Genomic DNA, 18,237 nt, shown 5'->3' on the forward strand with positions numbered 1-18,237 from the left:
CGACTGCAAGTAAAATGTCTTTTTTTATCTTTCTTATATGCTTAATATCTCTAAATTGTATTCTTCAGTTTTACTAATTTTTCTTGAGAAATTCGTGAGTAATCAGGAGATTTTGTGCAAAACATACGTCTTATTTCAGTTTGTGTCCGTGTGGTCCACCATAACCAACTATCACGAATATTGTGATTTTATGGGTTTCTGTCAAGTATTACATTTCAATTCTCTGTTGTTGAACAGAAAAAGTAAAATAGTTGTACCTACTTTTTGTTTCGATGACTGTATCGGTATTCATAAGAAATGTATCATTTATAGGGTGTGCGCGTCACTAATATCATTAGATCTATTGAATCAGAAATGTCGAAGAAAGTGAGTACCCATTTCAATTATAGGCTAGGATTATGCAAAAACTACTTGTAGCATTAGTTCAATCGAAATCAGGCAAGTTACCTATTTTGTTATGAAGTATATAAAAAACATAATTCTCTCTGCTTATTTCGCATTGACGAAAAACCGATACTTGCCCCAAATTTGTCATTCTACTCTCTTTCCAATGATGTATCACAAGCCTTACCTTTCCATTCATACACGATGTCGATCATATCGCTGGCCGAAGTCAAATGACCGTTAATCTGCAAGAAGTTATGTAAATGTATGCCATAAACATCTTTAGTTGACGTGTTCATGGAATTTTTTGATAAATATCAGAAAAAAAATTTACAGAGTTTATTCCAGTTCAGTGGTTCACACTGTATATCAAAAAATGTGGTAAAAACATTCCGAACAAATTCACAATCTGGATTATATCCACATAAATGTGAAACATCTCCTGTTAATCTAGTTCAGTGCATTTTCAAGATGTTATTATTTCAGGTTGACTTCGATATGGCACTTTTTCACTTTACCCAATTAGTTACTAAACAGCCAACTAACTGGGCGGCCCTTATTCGCCTTATCGAAATTCTGAGAAGAACAGGTAATATTGAAGACTGTGGAGAGTATCTTAGTATTGCAGAAAAGAAAAGTGGAAATCCTTTGAAAGATACTAAGTACTTATACTGTACAGCTTTGTATCAGTGGTATTCTGGCAATCTTAATGGAGCACTTAAAAATTTTAACAGTTCACGACAAGATCCAGATTTTGGCCAAACAGCTATTTACAATATGATTGAAATTTGTTTGAATCCCGATGATGAAATGTTTGCTGAACAATTTATGGATAGTGACGACATTGAATACAAAGATTCTAGAAGCATGGCCTTGAAAACAGGTGATTTCATTTTGGAATATATATAAAATATTCTCAAATAGATTCTCATGTGGACTCAACTCATTTTATAAAAGAAATGTAGCCACCAAATAAATATTTCCCACATCTTTGATTTGAAGAAGGGGAAGTAGAAAACCAAAACGATTTTTTTACTTTTGTTTGAAAGAAAATATCTATTTGAATCACTTCAAAATCAGAATATGTTGTTTCGGATTGAAAATATTGAAATTGAATTGAAAAAATATTATATTTTGAAGAAACTCAAAAATACATAGCCATAAAATCAGAAGAGCAAATAATATTCATTCAAGTAGCATTAATTTAAATAAAAGGAAAGCAAATCCAGTTTATAGCTTCATTTATGTACCAAACAAATCATCAGAGGATAAAACATGCAAATACATATATAAAAAAAAAACAGTGAGATACTAACCTGCTATGATGATATCCCTTAGTTTGTATTCCTTAACATTCTAAAGTATCCGCTCTCACTATGAAATATAATAAAATTATAATGAGATGTGTTTCCTTTCCTTTAAAAAAATCTTCATCATAAATAGGCACTTGCTTGAATAGTGTAGGTATTGGGGTCAAATAATATTTTGTATCAATCTGCATATATTTCATGCAACTCCTGAATTATTCTGTACTTATTGTGTTTAATTGGTATTGTTTCCATTATTTGTCAGGTTGACAATTAATTATTTCAAGTTATAAGTAAACGTTTCATAAAAGGATTATCACCTTCCAAGTATTCTGAAGTATTCTAAATACAAATATACAGTCCACAATCATTAAAAGTGAATAGATAATTCAAGCAGGTTATTTGACCTTTCCACACAGCCTATGAAAGACCAATCACTGACAATGAAATAACCATAAACATAGGCACAAATAATTTTTTTCCTACTCTGTGGTTTATTATTCTCCTGTGAAGTACCTAGCAATTTAAAGTTATTTCAACAGTAGTATATTTGTTAAATACATAACTCTATCTGAAAAGTGTTGATAGAATAAAATATAATTTCTGAAAGTTTTGGTACCAATAAATAGAAAACTTGGAGATAATTATTTTGACTATGAAGTGGTTTGATAAAAATTATATTGTTGAATGAGATTCTATGTATTATTTCAGCCGATCGCCTGTTACGCGAATTGAAGCAGAAGTTGGATGCTAATGGGGATGAAATGCTGAAGTTTAGGATTCTCTCAAATTTTCGGCTTCTGGCATCGAGGGAAAAATTTAATATAGAACATGCTATTGAAGATTTCGTGTCTTTAGCATCAGAAAATGCCTATAAAGATAATATAGGAGTTACCTTGGGTATGTTGAATTTTCTTTATCTGGTATAAGAAATAATTGACTAGTTTATAAAGACGCCCCTGAGTTTGAAAAAACATAACTTAGATGTTGTATACAGGGTGGACCTTTGAAAACGTACTGCAGTGCATAACTATCAGGGACCATTTAAATATCGAAGAAGAAAAATTTTCCCTTGAAAATTGCGTATATTTAGAAGATATGGACTTTGAAAAAAATGCAAACCATCTTGAAAAATTTAGGTCATCTTCATTTCAATAAATTCAGAGAATGTTGTGAAATAATCAACTGGAATAGTATGCTAAATGATGAACAACCATTACTTGTTTTTCATAATACTATGACAGAAAATTTTGAAAGATCTTTTCTTGTGTATAAACTGAAAATAAAAAAAAAGAACCAATGGATTACAACTGATATGAAAAATTTAGGAAACAACTTGAGATCATTATATACAATTAGGAAGTATGCCGATAATGCATATTTCTTTACATACAATAAATATAAGAATAATTATAGGCAAATTATCTGCATATTATGCAGAGGGAATCAGAACAGCCAACAATAAAATAAAAGAAAATTGAGCTGTAGTGAATGATATTGAGGGTAATAATAAGGCCAATCCCATTAAAACTAACCTAGCTCCAAAAGAATGCAATGATTTCTATTGCTCTATCGGTGAAAAACTGAAAGAGAACATAAAAGCCAGCTGTGACCCCTTGGAATACTTAAAAAATGTTGTTGACAACTATATTCTCACGAATACAGATGTACATGAGCTTATACAGATAATTAATGAAATCAAAAATAAAAATTCGGCGGGTATGAATGGAATGTCTGTATAAATATTTGAAAATCTACCTCTAAGTGCATTACATGTTTTGGTTGAATGCATTAATAAATCATTCAAGAATGATATATTTTCCAACTGTCTGAAAATAGCTATGGTTATTCCATTACATAAGGGCGGGGATCTGAAAGACCCCTCAAATTTCAGGTCCATTTCGTTATTATCGACACTGTCAAAAATCATTGAAAGATTGGTGAAAAAAAGACTAATGTCCTTCTTATTAATAAACAATGTGCTATCTAGCCTTCAGTTCGGCTTTCAAAGTTCGAAAAATACCACAGATGTCATTTTCTCCTTTCTAGAGAATGCATACTCTAGCATAAATGACGACAAGGCTGTTGCAGCAGTGTTTTGTGATTTTCTCGAAAGCTTTTGATTGCGTTGATTATAAGACACTGCTGCGGAAGCTTAGCCATTTTGGGATGAGATGAACTGATTTGACCTGATTTGGTTCATATTTGACAGGACGTCGGCAGGTGGTGAAAACATCAAGTGGACAATCTGATCTCAGTGACATAAAACATGGAATACCTCAGGGTTCTGTTTTAGGACCAATGTTGTTTTTAATATACTTAAATGACCTAATAACCATTAACATCGCAGGACAAATTACCGTATTTGCCGACGATACCACTATTATATGGAGTAATAAATTAATCAGCTATCAAATATGATAAAAATAGATATTCAAAAAATTCAAGCCCAAACAAAACAAAACTAGTTACTTTCAAATGTAAACTAGACGATTTAAATTTGGATAACCACTACATAGAAAAAAAACAGCACACTAAATTCCTAAGCATTCGCATAGACAATAAATTAAATTTTGAAGAACATCTATCCCATTTGAGTAAAAAAGTATCTAGTGGATGTTATGCTATTATAGTGTTATCAAGTGAACTAGGGTACACTACAGCTAGAATGGCTTTCTTTGCATTGATCGAATCTCATATTCGCTATGGAATAGCTTTCTGGGGACATTGTAATTTACAGTTACGGAATACGATATTTGTGCTTCAGAAGAGGTCTTTGAGATACCTTACAAACTCTAAGTCAAGATATCACTATAAGTCTTTATTCATCAGACACAAAATATTAACTGTCACCTGTTTATACATAATGGAAACAGTATGCTTAATTCATACAAATAAAACTAGCATGTACCTACACTCCCGGACCAAATTGTCACAACACCAGATAAAAGCATATGCTTTATTTACCTATTACAAAATTTGCCTTGTCTCAGCATTCTCTGATTTATGAAAGTACCATTCTAAAAAATAGCACAGATATCAAAAAGTTCCGAAGTACAGTTAAGAAAAAAATTTCATTTTTCGATCCATGAATTCCACAGTGATAACCTTCAAATTCTACTTTATTTTTATAATCTTATCTAAAATCATCTGTCTCTTAATGTTTTATTTGCAAAATTGCGATGTTTGTATTTTTTATATTTTATGAGATGCATTTCAGTTTTCTACAAGACTTTGTCAATAAGATACTAATCTTCCGATAATAAAGCATATATTGATTGATTGATATCATACATTTTGGAGCACTTTTTGGCGACTGAACAGAAACCTTTTGTTGCAGGTTCATTTTATTTTTTACTTGAATAAGATGCTCTTTTTTGTATTTTCTAGGTTTTTCAAGTAGTATTTATATTTTAACTATTACTAATAATTTTCCCCCTTGAAATAATAACTTCGATTTCAAATCCTTGGAATTTATTTTGCATTGTTACATTGTTTCATTCTGAAAAATATTGCTGCCCTTTGCCGGTGGAACTTTCTTGTGAGAGGGAACCTCGCTTCACTGCATCTATTTCAAATTCAATAATTATAGACATAAAAAATCAAGAGCCATCCATTTGAGAAGACAGCTGAATCCACTAGTTTTATTCCCCTTAAAGCCATGATAGAATTCATCGCACGACATACGTTAATGATTCGTTCTCGAAGATATTTCAAGGTGAAGTGGTGCGATATACTTCGTTTTTTATTCACAAAAAACTCAATATACGACTTGAGTCGGTTGATCGATGAGGTCACTCAATTGTAACCTTTCTTCTTAGCTAGTGACTTGAAAATCTGTAGTTTGAATAATTATGCACATTTTGTAAATAATTTGGGGGTGCACCATCATTTTGAACCATCATTTAATATTTGATGTATGCAGGTTTATTCTCTATGATGATAATAATAGCCGAGAGTTGATCTAATTTTGGCGTAAGTAAATTTTGGAGGAGAATTCGGAAAGGAATTTCCAAAATTGCCAGCCGACAGATTCAACTTTTTAGGATTTTGTATAGGTATACCACGCGATTAACTCCTACCTAGCAACGTCGAAATTGTTAGCAAATTGCCAAAAACGACTCTCCTCGATAGGAAGACTAAACATATTATCTCTGGTCTGGATTCCTGGCCATACTGGCCTGGAAGACAATGAGGCTGCTGACTCCCTTGCTTTATGGGACCAGAACCTGTCATTTGCATTACTATAGGCTTTGCCAAACAAACATTGAACACCTGGATGGCAAGAAGACTTCTGGCATAATCTTCCAAGATTGGCTCACTCCAAGGCGTTTATTCACCCTTCGAAGCTTGATACCAGACAGTTGTTGGACTACAGTAGGGTTGAACTACGATGTCTAACAGGCCTTCTTACAGGTCACTGTCATTTAAATCATCATATGCAGAGACTCGGACTGTTGGAAGACAGTGTGTGTCGCCTCTGTTTGGAAAATGATGAAACAGCAGAGCACATACTTTGTGCCTACCCCGCTGGGGACCGAAAAATGTTTTTAGAGTTTGGCAGAGCTGTACTTTTACCATCTGACCTGAAAGACCACTCACCATACAAAGTAATCGGCTTCGTTAAAAAGCTGGGTTTATTTGATCGAGTGTGTATAGGTGTGAGCCACAATAAATCCTTGCGGGTTGCGGTGGAGGGTCGAATAGACCCACTCACTTTGGACCCAACCTAACCTAACCCTAGGATTGCTATAGACCCAATAATGAAAATTGTGGTGATTACATATACCATTCAAAAAGAAAATACATTAAATAGGACATTTCCATTTCGCATCGCTAGTTCACATAAAATTTTGCAAAATTGCATGCGACAACCAAAGTTGCCTTCATTTAGTTCTTGCACTAATCAAAACTTACGGATGGAACTTTTACTTTTTTAATAGTCACCACATTCATTATTTTTAAAATGAACCCTTGAATTGAGTACCACATAACGAATAAACTTAAAAAGTTATAACATAACCTTTAAACAACCATTCACCACAATGCACAAAACATTCAATGTCTATCTCAATGTCTATCTGATTCTTTTGGCAAGCAAAAGCTTGCTGAACAGCAACAACTGCAAATTGATCCAAAGGAATTATTTTGAATATTTTGATCAATATGATAGGTTTTTATGTCAAATCGATTTAACTCTTGTAGAGTTGGCATATCAAACCAACGAACGTCATCTCCTAAATGAACGGGGTAAATTTGGGAGTCAGTTTCATTAACAATCTAATCACTAAAATGGGTTTAGTTTGTTACAGTCGATTTCTGTAGTACCAAACTATGTTGCTCATGAATTACGATGAAAACTCCTGATGATAGGTATATTTACGAGGGTGATCTGAAAAGTTTCTGACCTAACAAAGATTTAACAAATTTTTTTCAGATTTTTTTTTATTTTTCAGCATAGTATATTTTCAATTTTCCACACTTCCAAATAGTACTCGGCGTTTTCTCTGCAAAATAATTGTTCACGAAGGTGATTGTCTCTTTATTTGACGAAAATATCTGTCCTCCAAGTGCAATTTTTAGATAAGGGATGGTGGATGGTCAAGCAGTTCAAACCGTAATTCGGGGATTTTTGCCATGGCAATCACTGAGGTGTGAGAGGGTGCTTTGTCTTGGTGAAACAGATTTTTTTCTGCAAATGTGGCCGTTTTCCGGAAGTTCTGCCTTTAGTTTATCAAGTATTGATGCATAGTATGCTCCTGTAATGGTTTTAATTCAGTGCCGAAAAAACAGTTTTTGCCTTTTTTGAGCCAGTTTTTTGCCTTTTTGGAGCCGGTTCATCTTTGCGGTCCACTGCTTTGATTTTATTTTTGTTTCAGGCGCATAATGGTGTATCCAAGTTTTATCTACAGTAATTAATCCGCTCCAAAACTCGGATTTATTGCGCCTAAACTGCATTGGAAATGTTCATTCGAATATGTTTTTGGTGTAACGTGAGAAAACATGGCACCAAACGTGCGGACAGCTTTCTCATGCCTAAATGTTGATTTGATATGTAACAAACACGTTCTCGACATGTTCATATCCTCTACTATATCTCTCACTTTAATTCGGCAGTCGTCTAGCACCATTTGGTAAACTTTGGCGATGTTTTCGTCGGTAGTTGTAGTTTTTGGACGTCCCGAACGTTCGTCGTCTCCTAAGATCTTATGGCTACGTTTAGCAGCTGCTCAAAATTTCACTGTGGTAAATAATGGTGCAGAGTCCACATACACAGAACCCAACTCATCTTTGATTTGCGTAGGCGTACTACCATTCAAAAACAAATATTTAATGACAGCTTGATACGCGATTTTGTCCATTTTCATAAAAACACTCACATCAACTTACTCAAACGACTGTTACATAACAACTGCGCGTCCAAAATGGCTGAAAATTTGGTGAGTAACTCAGACCACCGTCATATATATGACTTTCTCGAAAGTTTTTGAAGGCAGTTGAAGAATGGTAATGTATTTGTAGTTATTCCAGTCTTGATAGTTCGTACTGGAACCTCCGGTGTAAAATGAATCTATTGAAAACACTTTCCCAACACCAGAATAATAATTACGTCTCTCGACGCGCGTTTCGCTAACCAAGTTAGCGTCCTCAGGAGATCAATTGACATGAAGTATCTTTTTTCTCAGGAATGCGTTAAATATTTTGTGTAATGATACCATCAACACCTGTGGTAGATTTAGGCTTCAACATTTTAATGATTTCAGCTATTTGAGATGAGTAAAAAATGACCATGTCAGTTTATTTTCACGTTTTCAGGTATTGCTACGGGGTATACTTTATTGAAACAGGGCCAACGAGCTAAAAATCAGCTGAAAAGAATAGTAAAATCAACTTGGACATTTGAAGATGCCGAATATTTGGAACGTTCTTGGTTGCTTCTTGCTGATTATTATGTACAATCAGGAAAATATGATATCGCCACAGAACTTATCAATAAAGTGACTCAACATAATAAAGCATGTACAAGAGCCTATGAGTACCTCGGTTTTATATCAGAGAAAGAACAACATTATAAAGAAGCAGCCAATAACTATGGAAATACATGGAAACTTGGGGGGAAGTCTAACCCCTCGATTGGTTTCAAATTGGCATATTGTTTGATGAAATGCAAAAAATATCCTGATGCGATTGATATTGCTCAGGAAGTTTTAAGATTGAGTCCAGAATATCCTAGGGTGAAGAAGGATATTTTGGAAAAATGCATGAATAATATAAGACTCTAGAATTTTGATTAGATATAGAACATTGAGACTTGAAATGAATAATAGTTTTGTAATATTTAGTAATTTATTTTTTTAGGTTACAATAACTTCATTTGTTCATTATGTTATTATACTTTTTATTTGATGACGATAATTTTTGTTCCCTTTCTATAAAAAATTCATTGTCAGCATGGCATTGAGTGGCCAAATGAAAATGAAACAAAGCAGTTATTAGGAGCTATGTCAACATTTTATGTGAATGCAAAGACCTTTTGATTTTTGTTTGAAGGACGAAACTCTTTTCCAGTCAGCGAGGCTGACAATCACCATAACGTCAAGATTGGGTAAGATGTTGTTTTGAAGCCTTTGAAATTATCTTTAAAGTAATCTGTGAGTTTTAAAAATTCCCCTTAATAGTTTGCCCCCAATCTATTTGAGCAATGACTTGTATACTTTTGTAAGACCCATGTTGGCTTGCAGGGAGAAGTTTATTTTTTGTTAAAAATGACAGTATAGTTGATTTTTATTGTCAAGCTTGAATAATTTGGATATGTCGGAAAGTATACTATTTCCCCTATAATTTTCATAAGTATTTAGATCTCCCCTTTTGGAAATCGACAAAACCATGGCATTTTTCAATTCGCCTTGAAAAATTCCATATTCCATAGAACTATTAATAAATGCACTAAATGAGGACATAATCCTTGTGCGCATTTTTCAACCATTTATTCAAGAAGCTATCATTCCCTTTCGCTACAGAATTTTTTAGCGATTAAACTAATATAAAAAAATTCATGTTTGTTTTTGGGTACATAAAAATGGAGTTTTGGAAGACTGCAATATTATTCTCCATAAAAGTTTAGGCCATTTGTTCCTGTTGCATGACTTGGCAAAAAATGCCTAAGTATTGAAATTTTCGGCTATGGTTGTGTCTGGTATTTTGTGTTCACCATCATATATTACCTGAGCGTGATATCCAAAAAGCAATAAAATAAATAGTAGGATTCAACCTACCAAGTTCGGTAGATGAAATGATTACAAATAATGTGTTGAAATTGTTGCCATTTTAAACACTAGGAAAATTAATAATAATAATAATAATAAATAAGCTTTTCACGTCTGGTGGAAAGTTCTTCCGGTGACTGGGTTTCCTTGTCCTCCTGTCGTAGATAAAATTTGCATCCGGATGTCAGGCATTCTTTTCTTGAGAGGCTATCTGCGTTTCCGTAACTTTTTTCCGATGTCGAATTTCAAAGTCATAAGTTTGTAACTTTTTGATCCACCTATCTATTTGTTCTTCTGGGGTTTTGAAGTTGAAGAGCACCGAAATGCTGAGTGGACCGACCTGATCCAGAATTTACGGCAATATAAAAAAGAGGGGTAGTTATTCACCACTTTGACCACTGCTAGTAGCTTTTTTCTCGTGACGCCATAATTTTTTTCAGATGTTCCCCAGGAACTTACTAAAATAGCTAATAACGACTTCCTCTTTAAATTGAAAGGGTTATATTTTTAGGAGTGATTACTTTTTAGGAAAGAAAGTTTTTGGATATCTACTTCTCCATCATGATACGTCTTGTTTTTTCTTATGATGTTATCCGGATTGGTACTGAAGGGCCCTAAGGCAAGTGTCTTACGGCGAAACATCGATGTTTAGCAGTGGGGATTACAGTGTTCCATGTAAGCGAAATTTTTTACCTTTCATTTAGTATATTGTGTAGGAATCCTATAAATGATATCTAATTCAGTTCTATAACGGATGTCTGGAATACAAACTGAGTAGAGAAAAGTGATTTTTGTATAATGCTGTGTTCATATTTGTGTCAAAAGAATTTTTTTTTCGTGTAATTCAATGTTTATATGAAAGTAGCTGTTTTAGGGCTTTTTTTTCCAGTTTGTGACTAAAAGTTACTTCTTTGCATGATCTACACATCTATATATAGAGTTATTTCTTTTGAAATTGATTGCTTGGAAGATTCCCACATTTTTTTGTATTAAGATGGAATAGTAGAAAGCCAAAGACTTCTTCTTCTTCTTGTACCTGAGACTGCTCCTATTCTATGTTGGGATGCATCCTTGTCAAATATAAATGCCAGGACCGGTGCGATGGTCAAATGCCTCTTTAGGGCAGCAAATGCTTGCTGACAAGTCTGGGGACCAAACGAAGGGGGTTCTCCTTTCAGTCAAGCTATGCAGCGGTCTGGCAATTTTTTCAAAGTCCATCACGAAACGTCAGTAATAGCTAGAGTCCAAGGAAGCTTCTTACGACGTGCTTACTCTTTGCGGTTGGCCATTCTTGCACTGCCTTGATTTTCTCTGGATCTGTTTCAACTCCCTTTTATGACACAACGTATCCCAAAAAATGCACCTTCTCCTGGAAGAGGCACTTCTTGGAATTGGTCTGCAAATGAGTATTCCTCCGCAGTCTTGGAACACACTTCTCAAGTTTGACAGATGTTCGTCAAAACTTTTTCCGGTGATTATGAAAGCATCAAGATAGACCAAGTATGTTTTCCAGGTAAATTCTCTCGACACCAACTCCATCAAGTGTTAAAATGTTGCGGGTGCATTGCATAATAGTTTAAGTTTTTGTCGAACGGCATAAACTCAAACTGTTATAATCCATTGTCGGTGGAAAAGGCAGTCTTCTCTTCATCCTCGGGGCGAACTGCCATCTGTCAATATCCGCTTTTAAGTTCTAGTGTTGAGAACCATCTGCACTCAGGCAAGGTGTTCAGGGAATCATATATTTTAGGGAGAGGGTAACTGTACTTTTCTAAATACAAAATAACCACAGCTTTCATAAGTAATTATAATTTAGGCAGAATTATGTTCAATGCAAAACCCAAACGAGATAAAATGAAAAAAATTAGGTGTATATAAAATAGAATGTGGGAAATGCTCTGCAGTATATACAGGCCAAACTGGTAGAAACCACTTTTTCAGATTACAAATGTATCAGTTGGTTTTTGAACTTGATAATGGGATAAAACCCGAAACCGGTCGTGAAAATCAAATAACTAGTGTAAATTAGACGAAAGTGTTTTCATTCATATCATTAAAAGTTTCATCTTTATTTTTCACATTTTTCATCTTGTTGATTAGACTATAATTCGATAATGTAAAATTTTGAATTGAAGGGGTTGTATTTTTAGGAGTGATTAATTTTTTGGGAAAAAAAGTTTTTGGCTTTCTACTACTCCATCTGATACAAAAAAAGATACAAAATCGTAATTCATGAATGAAGTGTGTGTATTTTCTATAATTTTATCCAATTTGGTACTGAAGAGCCTTAGGGCAAATGTCTTAAGGCGAAACATTGGTGTATACCAGTGAGGGTGACAGTGTTCTATGTGAGTACAATTTATTACCATTCATTCAAAGCAGAACTCATGTGAATGATATCTGATTCTTATTCCACAACAAATGTTTGAAATACAAACTGAGTAGAGAAAAGTATCTTCTGTATAATTCAGTGTTCATATAGAAGTATTTGTTTCGAAAGAATTATTTTCTTTCGTGTAATTCAATGTTTATATGAAAGTAGCTGTTTCAGGAGGACTTTCTTTCAGTTTGTATCTGAAAGTTACTTCTTTGCATGATCTACACATTCATGTATCGAGTTTCAAATTGATTACTTCCTTCCTTTCTTTGGAAGTTTCTCTCATCCCTTTTTTTGTATCAGATGGAGTAGTAGAAAGCCAAAAACTTTTTTTTCCCAAAAAATGTAAAATTTTCTTATTGAATAGCACACCTGCCTAAATTATCCTTGAAAATTTTTCTTGCTAACGAACATTCAAATATATATGATTTTGTATTCATACTACCTTGGTAATAAAATTTTATGGAACAAAATGCAAATGAAGATACTTAGAACATGATATTTGCTAAACAATACTAGAGCCCAAAAGCGTTGTATCTATAATACATGTTCGATCTGCCGTATATCTCATCAGAGCTTGGTATTAGGTTCATTTGGCGGTCGATGTCGAAGGGTGATATTATTTACAGGCAGCTTTAGTTTTTTATCGATTCCACGATATAATAACGTCATCGCTAGTTTTTTTTGAGTGAAGAATGGTCCAGTCCAAATGTTGCACCCATATCACGGAAAGTATAACTGATGAAGTCTGTGGCAGATTGAAAACACTGCCGTCTGGTGTAGAATCATGAATATTCAAAGCCTTTGGGCCGGAGTACCGTCAAGTTGCACGAAAACTGTAGAGAGAAACACAGAAGGCGAGTTCCCATTCGGTGTCGAAGATTGGCTTTGTAATGAAAATGATCCTGGTTTGAGTTTTCTGTCGTCTCCTAGTTGGTACCTTCATAAGGGAAATTGTCATAGCTTTTGCTTATTAATTAAATTAAGTGAGAGTGAAAATATCATCTTTTGTACTTCTTTAACTTTTGAACGGGACAATATATCAAAGTCGGACAGAATCTGAGTAAAAAAGTAAAATTTTCATTACTTTTTGGTAGAAGAAGCAATTATGTTACATCACTCGTCACCGAGAAGGTGCAACCAACTTTTTTTTTTCAAAAAAGGTTGGTTTTCTGATACCTCGTTTGATAGATATTTCAGTAATGTATCCAACGGTTTTGAATTTTTGAAAATCAGCTTTTTCTGAATAATTAGCAGTTTTCTATTCGTTCTAAGGATCTGCAAACAAAGGATAAATATCGTAATTAAAAAAAAACAATTAAGTTTATTCCAATAAATGTTTAGAATGTTCACCGTTCACTTCCTGACAATAATGAAGAAAATCTAAGTGTCATTTCTGGTAATCAAGCGGGCCATTTTAAGGGAGTTTGTCAATTATTCAAATCAGTAGACCTGCAGACGTAGTTCTTAAGAAAGCCTACTAGATCACCTGATATGACGCCTCTAAATGTTTTTGAGGGGATACGTGACATCTGAGTATACGATAGACAGCTGCAGTTCTTTCCCAAACGTGTGGATAGAAAAAGAGGTGCTTACACCAAACTTATCCCAAGAACATTTCATAAAATTGGAAATAAATTTGTGAACATTCATTGGAATGAAATGAGTGAGTTTTGAAAAGTGATGCAACACTAGTGCCTCTATTATCAAAAAGCGATACCTTTTCAAATTAATTTTGTACGACCTTGGCATCTTGTCTAGTTCGAAGGTTGTGAAAAGGGGGGACTATTCACGTCCACACTGTATACGTGGAATTCACTAATAAAAATCATTATACCAACTCCATCAATGATTTAATATGAAAACAGTCATTAATTTACATGCAACATCAACTATGATCAATATATTTACAAAATTTAATATAGAAAGTAAAGAATAACTCAGTCTTCAAAATATCTTGTGAAAAAATCGCGAATTTTGATAAACAGATGAAAGTTGACAACACAAAATTCATTGAATAATGAATTTTTATTCTAATCTGAAAGATGACAATTTGGAATTTATGCACAGTTAAAAATCCTATTACTTTTCGTTCTTTGAGCCATGAAGAAATAAATACCTTTCATCGTCAATATTTTCTTGTATTGCATGAATTTGCCAGATATCAATTAGTCATGTGGTGTTTTCATGTTTTTAATTTGGTTAACACAGGTAGTGTTTTGACTTTACCTGTAAATTAGGTGTTATTGGAAATATCCAGTCTCGAACAACCAAATTAAAATCCAATTTTCTTTCTGTCAAACTCTCATCTATTTTTTTCAACAACATCACAGCTAACTTATACATATTACCAAATATTTACAAAACATCAAATATAATTATACAGAATGTAACGATTTTCAACTAAATAAAAGAAATAACAACATTCTCGCCTTCAGTAATTGTCCCATCAACAATTACTCATCTTTTCGTGCTGGTCGTGTACTGGCAATACACATAATCTGGAGATTGGTCTTCGGAAAATTATTTTCTTGGCTGTCATAACGACGGCAACACGTATTTTTTCATCCTTTGCTGAAAAAAGATGTACTATTTTTCCTTTGAGCCAACAGTTCCAAAGTGCATTAGGTTCATAGATAATCATCTATTTTGAGAGGATTCTGTTCATTGTGTCATTTGCTTCTTTTAATTAGTGACGGCACATACTCGCGTGACCAACGTTGCCAAAATATATCGGCAATCTTCTGAGCTACCTTCCATTTCTTCAGGAGATGTGAATTTGTTTCTTCAGTCTTTGAACAAGGTAATGCCGCATATAACGGCCCAATCAACAAATGGTTTGGAGTCAGTGCATCAGAATTATTTGGATCAGTTGATATGTGCGTCAGTGGTCGGGAGTTCAAAATGTTCTCTATTTCTGCGAAGGCTGTCCTAAAGACATATTCTTGGGAATATCTTTCTGCGAAGTCTGTCCTAAAGACATATTCTTGGGAATATCATTCTCTTGAAATTTCTTTCAAATGTTTTTGATGGATTGTATCAAACGTTCCCATGCGCCACCCATATGCGATGCTAACGGTGGGTTGGATGTCCATTTAGCATTTTTCAGTGTGCAATATTTTTGAATTTCCTCTTGGTCCATATTCTGAAGATTTTCTGCCAGTTCCGCTTCTGATTCTTTGAAGTTGGTTCCATTATCGCTAAAAATTTCTTCTGGGAAACCTCTTCTGCAACCAAATTTTCTGAATACATGAATAAATCCATTAGTGGTCATATCTTGGACTATTTCTAAGTGGACAGCTCTTGTAACCATGCAAGTAAATATTACACCATATCGTTTCTCGCGTGATCTTTTGACTGTTATTTCAATTGGTCCAAAATAGTCCACTACGGTTTTGATAAACGGCCTCACAGTGGGTTCGAGTCGATAAATTGGCAATTGTCCCATTAGAGGTATTTTTGGAGTACTTCTTCTGTTTCAGCAAATTTGGCAATTTGCCCAACAACTTCGAACTGCTTGGCGAATTTTGGGAAGGCAATATTCTTGAAGTAGATTATTGACAACTGTTTCTTGACCATGATGGTTCACGAGTTCATGGTGGTATTTGATGACTAATTTTGTGATTTTATGTTTGGCATTCAATATGACAGGCCTTTTGGTGTTTTCATTCACAAATGCATTATCAATTCTTTCATAACATTTTATCAGTCCTACGGTTTCATCAAATGAACAATCAAATGTGTACAATTTATTTGACGGCGTCAATTTTCCCTTTGTTTTGAGAATTAATATTTCTTCAGGGTATGATTCAAACTGTACCTTTTTCCATAAATGAATTTTTGCTCTGTCCAATTCCAGTACATCAAGTTCCCCATCTTTTCTGATTTTTCTGCAATTATTCATGAATCTGAACATCCATGCGGTTGAACGTAGTAATTTTTGCCATTTTGAAAAATGTTTAACTTGTGGAGTTTGGATTTCACTAAGCACAGTCTGTACGCAAACAAAATCTTTCCTCATTTCTAATTCTGCTTGATCGTAACATTGCTTGATTGAACAATCTTTTCTGCAAACATCTTCTTTCGGCCAATATTCAAAATCTTTCCATAGAAAGTCAGGACCATCTATCCATCTGCTTTCAGCTGAGAAATTCATTTTACCATAACTTTTGGTTGCTTCATCTGCAACGTTCTGCTTTGACGGAACATACTTCCACTCAAAAACGTTGCTTAATTCTTGTATTTCTCCAAGGCGTTGTGCAACGAATATTTTAAATCGTATTGCTTCTGAATGTATCCAATGGAGGACGGTTTGTGAATCAGTCCAATAGAACGTGCTTGAAATATTGAGTTGCAGAGATTTGCTCAAATAAGAACCCAATCTAGCTCCCATCAATGCAGCCTGTAATTCCAGGCGGGGTATTGATAAAGGTTTCAGAGGCGATACTTGAGTTTTGGCTATCAAGAAGCATTTTTTTTGTTCCCAACGAATGTAACCTACAGCAGCGTAGGCGTTCTCAGAAGAATCACAAAAAAATGTGAAGTTGAAGAGTACTTTTTTCCCTTTCCATCATGCAAAATTGTCGTGGAAGTTTGAAGTGATGAATATTTTTTGGTCGTCAATCCATTCTGTCCATTTCATGTACAAGTTATCGGAAATGTCATCATCCCAGTCGATTTTACTTCGCCAGATATCTTGGAGAAGTATTTTACCTTGTACTATGAAATTTGCTAGGAATCCTAGGAGATCGAAAATCCACATCACCACTTTCAAAACTTCTCTTTTAGATGGTTTTCGTCCAGTATCTAATAAACTTTTATCTATTTTATGGAAATTGATTTTGAAAGTGAATGTGTCGTTTTTAGGACCCCACCAGATACCTACTATTCTTTCGTTTGACGATTCGTTTTTATCACATTTTTTTTTGCAATCAGCTAATAACCTATCATCTACATCCTTTAATATATTTGAATCATTGGCTATCCAGTTACAAATTTCAAAATTTCCTTTACTATGTACATATATTACATCATTTATAATCTCTGCTGCTTCTTCTGCCGTATCTGCTCCTCCAAGATAGTCGTCCATGTAGTGAGCGTCGATTATATCCTCTGCTGCTTTCGGGTAGTACTGGCTGAAGTCTTGAGCGTTACTATTTTTTGCTTCTTGTGCTAAGCAGGGACCACAAGTTGAGTCGAAGAAAAAAACGTTTATTTCATAAATATCTGGTTGTTTTGTCCTCTCCATTCCTCTGTATAGAATCCGTTGAGAGATTCGATCTTCTTTTCTCACCTTGATCCTAAGAAACATTTCCTTGATGTCAGAAGTGAAAGCAAACTTTTTTATGCGGAAGTTAAGGAGAATGTTTTGCAATGAATTATAAAGGTCAGGTCCAGTTAACAGAAAATCATTTAAACTTACCCCATTGGATCTCGCAGAAGCATCAAAAACAATTCTCAATTTGTTAGGTTTGTTTGGGTTAGTTATTTCAAAATGAGGAAGGAACCAAATTCTATCCAAATTACATTTGATCTCTTCAGAATCAATTTTTGAAATATAACCTTTACCTTCCATGTCCTGTATTTTCTCGATTTATTTCTTTGCAAACGATTCGTCTCTATCCATTCTTCTTCTTCTATCCATTCTCTTTAATGCATTGTCTCTACTATTTGGTAGAACCAGGTCATCTGCTTTCCAAAGAGGACCTGTTTCATACTCATTTCCAACTCTTTTCATTGTTGTATCTAAAATGTGTTGAGCAAGTTGATCTTTGGACATAGACTTTCCTACTTCTGTATAAGTCTCAATTTTCCACTGCTGCTTGACAAAATCATGTAGAATGTCGAGGTCGTCCTTCACCTTGCCATCTGTATGACAAACGAAATTTTTAGGTACAGTTTG

At 34.2% G+C, this 18,237-nt stretch overlaps 3 protein-coding genes across 5 annotated transcripts in view; 1 reads left to right on the forward strand and 2 right to left on the reverse strand.

Annotated features, from left to right (window-relative positions):
• The window catches only part of LOC111512093 (tetratricopeptide repeat protein 21B), a 39,331-nt gene extending 30,233 nt beyond the window's left edge, over positions 1-9,098 (forward strand). For all 3 annotated transcript variants that reach the window (XM_074172953.1, XM_074172954.1, XM_074172952.1), the window contains exons 10-12: positions 871-1,267; positions 2,403-2,591; positions 8,508-9,098. In XM_074172953.1, the coding sequence (XP_074029054.1) occupies positions 871-1,267; positions 2,403-2,591; positions 8,508-8,974 (1,053 nt within the window). In that variant the 3' untranslated portion in view covers positions 8,975-9,098. The remainder of the gene's footprint in view (positions 1-870; positions 1,268-2,402; positions 2,592-8,507) is intronic.
• Positions 9,099-15,351: 6,253 nt separating this feature from the next.
• On the reverse strand, positions 15,352-15,783 carry LOC141481533 (uncharacterized). The gene has a single exon (XM_074173157.1). The coding sequence runs from the start codon at positions 15,781-15,783 to the stop codon at positions 15,352-15,354; it is 432 nt and encodes a 143-aa protein (XP_074029258.1).
• A 1,122-nt stretch (positions 15,784-16,905) lies between these two features.
• LOC141481534 (uncharacterized) lies at positions 16,906-17,910 on the reverse strand. Its single transcript, XM_074173158.1, has one exon. It carries the CDS (start codon positions 17,908-17,910, stop codon positions 16,906-16,908), a length of 1,005 nt encoding a protein of 334 aa, XP_074029259.1.
• Between the last annotated feature and the right edge of the window lie 327 nt (positions 17,911-18,237).

This window comes from Leptinotarsa decemlineata, unplaced genomic scaffold (genome assembly GCF_025532065.1).
Source record: "Leptinotarsa decemlineata unplaced genomic scaffold, Ldec_3_MD MMD2_tig00000199_RagTag_RagTag, whole genome shotgun sequence".
Taxonomy (NCBI): Eukaryota; Metazoa; Arthropoda; class Insecta; order Coleoptera; family Chrysomelidae; genus Leptinotarsa; species Leptinotarsa decemlineata.